Here is a 9,913-nt window from a genome sequence, read left to right on the forward strand (position 1 = left end):
CAAATGGAATAAATTCTGTTCCCTCTAATATATCTTCTAAGTATTTAATTCCTTTACAACTCCATTCTGGGAAATTAATCATATTATTGTTTTGTAATATGTCAGGGTTATTCCAGATAGGTGTACGTTTGCATGGGATTAATGAAGACTCCGTTATTTTTAGAAACTCCCACCATGCTGTCAGAGAAAAGCTGATGTTGATGCTTTTAAAGCATTCATGTCTTTTGATGTTTGAGCTAATAAATGGTAGGTCTGAAATCTCTAGATCATTGCATAGTGCCTGTTCAACATCTAGCCAGGGCTCATCTAAGAGGGTACATTTTAACCATACTGAGATGAACTGAAGCCTGTTGGCTAAGAAGTATTGGTGAAAATTAGGCAGATCTAATCCTCCTCTATCCTTGGTTCTTTGTAGCGTTTTTAAGCTTATACGCGGGGGTTTATCTTTCCAAAGGAATTTAGAAATATGTGAATCCAGAGATCTGAACCAATCTTGTGATGGTTTGTTAGGGATCATTAAAAATAAGTAATTTATTTTTGGCAAGATCATCATTTTTATAGTGGCGACCCTTCCCATGAGTGATATGGGTAGAGATTTCCATCTAGTCAGATCGCCTTCTACTTTCTTTAGAAGTGTGATGTGGTTTAATTTAATTAAGTCTGAAAGCTTAGGAGAAACATTAATACCTAAATATTTAATATTTCCAGATTGTAGTGGGGCAGAAGAAGAATTATGGAAGGAGCAGTTAATGGGAAGAACTGTAGATTTTGGCCAATTAATTGAATAATCTGAAACTCTTGAAAACCAGTTTATTAGAGTAATTACCTCAGAGAGGTTGATTTGTGAGTTTTGCAGAAAAAGCAACACATCATCCGCATAGAGACTGATTTTATGTTCTACGTTCTTACATTTTGTATGAATTTCTAATGAACATTTGACACACCAGATGCCCCTAAGCTGAGATGAGTTATTTTGTCCAAAGTGGCCATTGTTTCCTCCTGCACCGAGCTCTGACTCACCTGGAGAAGCCTGGAAGCACTGTGAGGATCATGTTCTTTGATTTCTCCAGTGCTTTTAACACCATCCAGTCACGACTTCTGAGAGACAAGCTGGAGCTATCGGGAGTGGACCACCACATGTCCCAGTGGATACTGGACTACCTCACAGAACAGCCACAGTATGTGAGGACACAGGGCTGTGTCTCTGATATGCTGGTCTGCAGTACGGGAGCCCCACAGGGAACTGTGCTGGCACCGTTCCTCTTCACCCTCTACACTGCAGACTTCTCCATCAACTCCCCACGCTGCCACCTGCAGAAGTTCTCTGACGACTCTGCCATAGTCGGCCTCAGACTCAGAGTACAGACAGTGGACTCTGGACTTTGTAGACTGGTGTCAGCAGAACCACCTGCTGATCAACGCCAGGAAAACCAAGGAGTTGGTGATGGACTTCCGGAGACGCAGATCTACCACACTGACACCGGTGAACATCCAGGGAGTGGACATTGAGATAGTGGACTCTTATAGGTACCTGGGTGTTCACCTGGTTCACCTGGTACCTATAAGAGTCCACTATCTCAATACCACAACACTGATATTCTTTACAGGAAGGGCCAGAGCAGACTCTACCTCCTGAGGCGGCTGAGGTCATTTGGAGTACAGGGAGCGCTTTTAAAGACCTTCTGTCTTCAGTGACAGACTGCTGCATCCTCGATGCATGAAGGAGCGTTTCCGCAGGTCCTTCCTCCCTGCAGCTGTCAGACTGTACAATCAGAACTGCTCCCAACAAACATAGATGTTTACATCTGCGCTGTAACTAGGGATGGGTATCGTTTAGGTTTTATCCGATACCGGTGCCAAACTGGTACTTTTGAAACGGTGCCGGTGCTTAAACGGTGCTCAAACCGGTGCTTAAAGAATGGAGAACACAAAATTGGTCCAAAAACCTCTCATGTTCAGCTGTTTTTATTGTAAAAAGATAACAATGTTAGCCTTTTCTGCAGCTATAGGGCATATATGATATCACTCTTGGCTGGAAGCAGTGCTTAAACAATGGAAAAAACAAACTTTGTCCAAAAACCTCTCATGTTTAACTGTTTTCCACTTTTTCTTTGGTCATTTTAGCCTTTTTGGCCAGGGTGAAGGGAGTATCTGCCATCAAACAAGAAGACAGCTGCATGTAACTACGACAGTGTTTGCTAGTTCACCTTACATGCATTAATGTAATAACGTGGTTAGCCTACTCAACGTAAATTGCACACGAACAACATGAAGCTACTCACGCAGAGAAGAACGGCTGCTGCTGCCATCATCATCCGTCACCACCACACCCGCAGTAGATGTGCACGGTGTGAGGTCTCGCAGCAAGCTATCAAATACGGCGCATTTTTCTGCTTTAAAAAAAAAAACCGCTATGCGTCGCCAGGTGTTTCATCAGATTTGAGGTGTTACCTCCTTTGACAGTATCACAGTATCACCTTAAAGCACTTGTTGCAGGCTGGTGAGTTTGCATATTTTGCTGTGAAGTACAGCCAGACTTTTGACCGCTTCGTCTTGGGCATTTTTAATCTGTAGCTCTGCTCTAAAAGTATGTACGTACCTGGGCCTGCCTACTATCCTCGGAAACGTAAAATGATTGGCTAGAATTCAAAGTGTATGACATCTCAGAAAAAAAAAGCACCGAAATGAAGCACCGAAATGTGCGCTGCTTTTCGGTCTGGTTACTACCGTTTATGTCAGAACCGGTGCCATCATGGCACCGGATACCGGTACCCATCCCTAGCTGTAACTGCAATAATTTGTGGAGAGCATCCTCACACAGAACATCACATCGTGGTTTTGGAACAGCTGTGTTAAGGACCAAAAAGCTCTCCAGAGAGTGATCCGTACAGCAGAATGCTGCTGCAGGATTGCTTTCCCCCCGCTTCAGGGCACCTACACCAGGAGATGCCGGACTAGAGCAGCGCAGATACTGAAGGACCCGTCCCATCCTGGCAACAAACTGTTCCAACTTCTGCAATCCGGTAGAAGGTTCTGCATCATCCGGGCAAGGACAGAGAGACTCAAGAGGAGCTTCTATCCCCAAGCCATCCGGGCCCTAAACACACACACACCCGCCCTCTCACATCATCTATAACTGACTGAGACAGGACTCTCTTCCAAACACTCTAAACCCAGGCACAATGTACATTTCAAATTCCTTCAATTTTAAATATGTTTATATTGTCTATTCTGTAAAATAGTCAGATTGTCTATTCTTATTAATGTACAGAATTCACCTGCTTGCTGCTACTACTGCACATTCACCTAATGTATATGCTATATATAATGTTCTTACTCTCCCCCCATTTTTGCACATGTCGAGGAGCGTGTCAGGTTACATTTCACTGTGTGTTATACTTGTATAACTATGCATGTGACAAATAAAGAACATTGAACCTTGATAATTTAATCAACCTACAACCTGATTTGCCTCTTATCTGTAGTTATTTTTATTTAATTTAATAATTGTACAGTACTCTGTTTATAGTAACCATTGTCCATATGTAAATATGTAAAAAAATATATATATATATGTTTCTGTTCTGTGTCCTGTGTACTGTTTGTTTGTATATGTGTCTTTCTGGCTGCTGTTACAACCAAATTTCCCCTTGTGGGACAATTAAAGGATTATTCTATTCTATTTTATTCTCTTGATAAAGAAATAAGCTTTGGGTGGCGGAAATACAAACAGGGTATCAGTACACCCACTTAATTACAGCATCATTTCCTTAGGGATTAATAAAGTATTCTGATTCTGATTCATAAGGACACAATGTCTGTACTTTTGCCACCCCCGCTTGTTACTATATCAGGTGTTTACTCAAAGTTGCCACTAGATGGCGCATAACGCTAAGGAGGAACGTAAACCCTCTTACAGGTCAGGGCTGCAGCACAAATCCTGCAGTCAAGCACTGAACGAACTTTTGTTTTCTGACTCTTTGTGTTGATGGACAGTTGCAGGGTTTATGACTACACACCTCCCACATCTGCCAATTATCACAAACGCTCGATTGCACTACTTGCTGCAAAGGGTGGCACAAGCAGTTTTAGAGGGAAATTACTTTTTCACAGAGGGGCAGGTGTGGATAGCTTTTCTCCCGTAATGAATGAAATGATCATTGGAATACTTCATTTTGAATTTATTCAGGTTCTCTTTGTCTAATATTACTGTGACAAAAATGCAAAAATTAGAAATCAGGAAGGGGGCAAATACTCAAACATACTGTATTTTTGTAAGTTTAAAAGGATCCTTTAAAACAGTAGCCTACTTTATTATACTTTAAGTTCTCTTGACATTAGGCTGAAATCGCTGCCAATTCTTCATTTTATTGTCAAGTAAATGATCAAAAAATTAATACAGTTATAATTACAATGAATTTACTAATGTGCTTATGCAATTATTAATTCATGAAATTGTCCTATTTTTATATCCACGACTGTTACGCTGTGGTAGTGAGAACGTGTTGGATCTCTAACAGTTCCTCACTCTAACTGTAGCACTTTGTAATACAATTACAAGGTATGTGTTTTACTCCAGGGTAATGATAACAAGAAAGACGAGCTACATTTTCACTTGTTTGAAATAATTAGTTCATTCATAGGAAGGTCATAAGGGAGGAGGCGATACAGGAGGTTGTGACTTTAGGTTACAGCGTGCGCGATACTTTGTTTGGTTTTTACACTTGGCAGGTAAAATATTTCAGTTTGAATGACATTCACACAATCTTATAAAAATCCTTTTATTTAAAACTTTAAATAACATCACAATGTCATGTTTAAAATGTTTTCATATTTCAGGGTTTTTTTTGTGTGGAATTCCTAGTTGTTGTTTTATTTTTCCCCCCTTAAGCTCTTAACAATGTGGAGTTAAGTGCAAAACAGCTGTAGCAATGTGAATATATGTATTTAATAGCTTGTTCATTGTGGCCCTTATTTCATAGGAATAATTCACAGCTCTTCTGTAATGGAGTCATATGTCTTCTAATCAGAAGCCTCAATGTATAGAAATAATATTATTTGTGTTAACATTTGTCTACCTTTATTACATTGCATGTACGCCAATAAAATGGAGAATGGTGTAAAAATATCCTCCTATAACACTTATAAAAATGTTTTCAGTGTGTAACAGACTGCAGACTAGAGAGCATTGTTTACTTAATCTATTGTTAAGCTGCAGTTTGGGTTCTGCTGCTTAATCTCATGAAGTCTCTTCTTTAGTTTTTCTGCCATGGAGTTAAGATCTGAAGCTGTTAGCATGTCAGGAATCTTCCTCAGCTTTTCCTCTGGAGCCTTTGCCAGCCAGTCTATGATGTGATCCATGAGAGGCTCTCTCTGTTTGGGGAGACTGCACCTCTCTTCCGACGAGGTAAGGATGTATCTGTTGCAAGGAGACAATGGTTTAATGGGCGTCTTTTTTTAATTTAGAGGTGAAGGAGTGCTGGAGAATAATCAAACAGACAAAGAGTGTGCTCACTTGGAAACAAACTTCTTGATTTTTCCTACACGCATCCTGTGTGCATGGAAGAATCCTGAGAGGAATGTCCTGAGAGCCTCACCTGAGAAAGTTTGAAACAACTTTGTAAATTTGGTTGCAATAAAAAATATTTTGTTTTTGGCAGATAACATTAATAACATACCTCCGTTTGCAAGACTCTCACAGGTGCCACACACGGTGTCAGAATAGGCTGAGCCAGTGAGGAGTACGCTCTGCCCGCTGGAGCACTCCTGATGTTTTACACACAAATCCACCGCAGAAGATGAGCTGGAAAAATATCCCTCTGGACACTTTTCACAAATGGTGTTTGTCTGCTGTGTACCTAAGAGAGGACAACAGAGGACTTCAGGTCACTACATTCATTGGAAGTGTAAAGTGAGTTAGACATACTGATGTTTTGGATAAACAGAAGAAGATGGATGGATGGTTTAGTAGTTCATATTTAATAAATGAATACTGTACCTTTGGTTTGAACCCCGTATCCGGGGCCACACTCTGTGTGCCGGATACAGAAGTCATCAGCCGAGTAAAAGCCTTCTTTGCACCGACAGATCCTGTTGGTTGTCGGGGAGCACTCTGTTTCCACCTCCAGGTTACCTGTGCAAAGGTTGTTGCAGTACAGACACCTGGGCAGGTAGTTCCACAGATCGGTGAAGTGGCCATTTTTGCACGGCTGACACTGTGTGGGTGTGGTGGCAGTGCAATGAGCAGACATGAACGTGCCCGGTGGACACTTGGGACATTTGAGGATTTCTCCAGTTACCGGGTCTCGGTGGTCAAAGGTGGGAACAGGATCCACCACTGAGGCACCACAGAGTGAACCAGAGAGCAGGAACAGCGCTGGCACGATAAGCTGTAGAGAGAGACGACACCTGATTATAAGTGCTGAAAATACCTCAGAACATGTGATTTGCTATGTCTGTGAGTTATAGCTCCCTCATCCTGTAGCTCTAAAATTTCACCTAAAGTAGTGGAAATATTTACTAGGTTAAATTGCACAACTTGAAACCGCAAGTCAAAATCAGTAAAACAGGAACATGCATAAAAAATATGGAAGCATTTGTTTGTTTTTAATCCTCTCAAATTAGCTGTGTTTTGTTTTTAAGTTACCTCTTGTCTGATCTGACCTGATATTTAACTTCTACACTGACTTTTCAGGGGCCAGAATGAAACTAACAAGAGGAAACCTCTTTAACCTCAATGCAGCATCTAATGGATAAACCATCTGTACACTGTAAGCACAAAAGAGTCCACTGTGGCAAACTTCCTCTACAAATCATTGATAAAAGTGATTTAAGTATTTAACTATTTCGCGTTACATAATCAAATGTAATTAAACATAAATGCATATTTCTGTTTATTCTTTTTCTATTGTAAAATATTTCCCCATTTCTAGAATTTGCATACTCTGTAAAATAAATATAAACAAGTTTTAAAATTTTTGAAATGTGAACCTATCACATATTCCCATTTTAAGCTCTATAGTTGTGTCAAATACTCACCATGTTCATGATGGGATGTCTGTCAAAGAGGATTTGACAGCACTCGCCTTTTATAGGAACCCTTCCTGCGTGGGTGATGTGGTTTGTCTAATCAGCTGTAAACTTCATCTTAAAGGTCAAACTACTTCTGTGTAGTAAAGCAATGTTATTAAAAAAAGAAACTGTCAGAAAATGGAAGGAAGTATTTGGAGTAATGTGTGATTTAGTTTCACTCGCTGCCTGTTGCTAACTTTGTATGTGTCATCTTAATCAAGTGTTGTGACAGAGTTTTTTGGTTCCTCCTTGTCTGATAGAAATAATTCACATTTAAGCTCATTTTCAGATTTCACCAACTTGTTGCTGGGAGGCCACTGATATGAGATTACATGAATAGAGCATATAGTTTGCTGTTTACTCTTAAAAGACCTTAAATCTTCTGTAAAGTGTAGGGTCAAATATACAGTGGCTTGCAAAAGTATTCGCCCCCCTTGAACTTTTCCACATTTTGTCACATTACAGCCACAAACATCAATCAGTTTTATTGGAATTCCACTTGAAATGCATGATTACTTTGTAATGTCATTGAATACACAGTGGATTGTGTAATATTGTATTCAAAAGTCCAAAGCTTGCACAGTTGTTTCTTTCATTTGTGGGAATTTGATGAATATAATTTATAGCGAAATAAAGAAGTCTACAATGTTACAGTAATATATCTTATCACACATGAGTCACAGGTTTTTGAGAAATATCTGCCTTTGCACAACTTGAAAAACTTCTAAACTTTCAGGGAAATGTGTCTGTGCTGTCATTTGCATATGATGTGCGGGTTAATACAAATTTTTGATCTTTTTTTTTCTACCGCCTGGTTCTTGAAGCAGGCAAAATCATACGTCACTATATGAGTCCCCCTTTTAATTTGCAGAATATGTCAGTGAGTCACTGATTGGGGTTTACAGTCTGATGAATTAGCAAAACGAACTGGTCAGTGAGTCACAGCAGGATCTTCATTTCTCTGTTCTCTTCCTGTTTCCACAGAATATGAGCATGACTCAACTGTGGTAGGATGTGTTTCACTGTACTTGTTCATTGTATTTAATAGGTTAATTTGACCAATTTGTGCATTTGATTTATATATTAAAAAAATAAGGATTTTTTCCCCCCATAATGGTCATGAGCTCATCAGGAGCCTTCATAATATTATTCCTTTTTTATCAATTAAGAGGTAAAGGAGTGTAAGGTACGGAGCCCTGCAAGGGACATGGGAGAAAAAAAATTAAGACGAACTTTTGCGAGATCTTGCAAAACAAACTCGGGATCTCGCAAAAGTCTTGCGAGATTTCGCAAAAGTTTTAGACGCATTCTTCAGAGGCCGCCTGCTCGAAGCCGACCGGGAGGTCAAGGCACGATGTGCCGGGAGAGCGGTGTTCCTCCTGGCTGTAGTAGGTCTCGACCTCCCGTTAGCTTCGAGATGGTGGGTGTCAGACATCTCCGAAAACGTCAGAGCACTTTTGCAAATATGTGATGTCTTGTAAACCGAGCAGATATTTGACGTTTACACAGCTACATTCACGCCTCAAAATATCATAAAAGTTTATTTTGTGACCCAAAAAGAGTAATATTACAACTAAGTAGCTGCCGCCATTGTTGGAATTCAACTTTTGCGAGATGTCACAAAAGTTTTGCGAGATCCCGAGTTTGTTTTGTGAGATCTCGCATTTTTTTCTCCCATGTCCCTTGCGGGGCTCCGTAGTAAGGAGTAAGTAAGGAGCAGGCTCAATAAAAGTCCTCACAGCAGGCATCCTGTGCACGCTGAAGAATCCTGAAAGGAATGTCACGGAGGTCTCCCTGAGAAAGTTCCAACAAAATTTGAATCCACAAACTAGAAACACACCTACACACACCTTTTAGACTCTCACAGGTGACACACACGCAGAGTAGGTAGTTCCACAGGTATTGGGCACTTCTGCATGGCTCGCACTCTCTGTACACAGTGATGATGCAGTAATTGGACACTCGGAGCCTGTGAGTGTTTCTGTGGTTAATGGGTCTTGGTGCTCATAGATGGGATCAGAGTCCTCCACCCTGATGCAGCAGATCTCACCAGAGAGCAGGAACGGCACTAGTACAGAAAGCTGTGGAGACGAACAGTACCTGCTGATAAGTGTAGCTCATATCCTACAGTTGTAATTTAGTATAACTATACTTATAGGCATCTAATTATAAGATTCTGTAATAGTAATACCTCGATAGAGTAGATGGTGTTTTTTTCCTTCGTCTCATAATGATCATCGTCTTGCATTGATGGCGATCCTGCTGAGGTCTGTATCCAGTCTCACTCAGAAAGGCTTGAATTCTGAATTTTAAATAGGGGCAGGAATTTTCACTGGGAATAACTGGAAATAAGATCTAGGATATTAAAATCAGCAGCAGGAGGAAGGACAAAGTGTCTCCTCCCTATTTGATCCTCCCGAACCTCCAACATTTAAAGTGCTGACGGTTTAGGAACCAGCTGGTTTGGTGTGACTAACTTACAGCATCTCCCTTAAGCTCCTAACGACCAAGGATCCATTAATGCAGTGTTTCTTGTTTCCTGTGTGATGCTGTAAAACAAATGAAACTTGAGTTTTTCACTCAATCCTCAAGTGCGCTGTTTATTTTGGGATGGGCTGGTAAGGAGTTTGAGGAAAAAGGTTCAAAATGATCCATTAGAGTGGTTTCCTTAGCTTGCATCGACAACTAATAGGCATGATGAGTCTATCATGTGCACACTTTACAGCCTGCAATAAAATGTCACATTTACTGCTTTGTCGGTGCAGGAAATGCTTTGTGCCCACAAGTACGACCTACATTTATCAAATGTCCTTTATTTCTTAGGTTCTAACTGACTTTGTAT

At 40.5% G+C, this 9,913-nt stretch overlaps 1 protein-coding gene across 1 annotated transcript; it reads right to left on the reverse strand.

The window, feature by feature from the left end:
- Positions 1–4,767: 4,767 nt before the first annotated feature.
- On the reverse strand, positions 4,768–7,128 carry LOC146507794 (tumor necrosis factor receptor superfamily member 11B-like). The gene is made up of 5 exons (XM_085178770.1): positions 7,039–7,128; positions 5,999–6,389; positions 5,679–5,858; positions 5,516–5,597; positions 4,768–5,419 (listed from the first exon to the last, which is right to left on the reverse strand). The coding sequence occupies exons 1-5, from the start codon at positions 7,045–7,047 to the stop codon at positions 5,197–5,199; spliced, it is 885 nt and encodes a 294-aa protein (XP_085034896.1). The 5' UTR covers positions 7,048–7,128; the 3' UTR covers positions 4,768–5,196.
- Positions 7,129–9,913: the final 2,785 nt, after the last annotated feature.

The sequence above is a fragment of the Neolamprologus multifasciatus genome, chromosome 11 (assembly GCF_963576455.1).
Source record: "Neolamprologus multifasciatus chromosome 11, fNeoMul1.2, whole genome shotgun sequence".
Classification (NCBI taxonomy): Eukaryota; Metazoa; Chordata; class Actinopteri; order Cichliformes; family Cichlidae; genus Neolamprologus; species Neolamprologus multifasciatus.

Coding starts and splice junctions, on each gene's coding strand:
- LOC146507794 (XM_085178770.1), bottom strand. Junction 5,859..5,998: donor ATACGGGGTTCAAACCAAAG/GTACAGTATTCA, acceptor GTCCTCTCTTAG/GTACACAGCAGACAAACACC. Junction 5,420..5,515: donor ATCAAGAAGTTTGTTTCCAA/GTGAGCACACTC, acceptor TCCTTGCAACAG/ATACATCCTTACCTCGTCGG.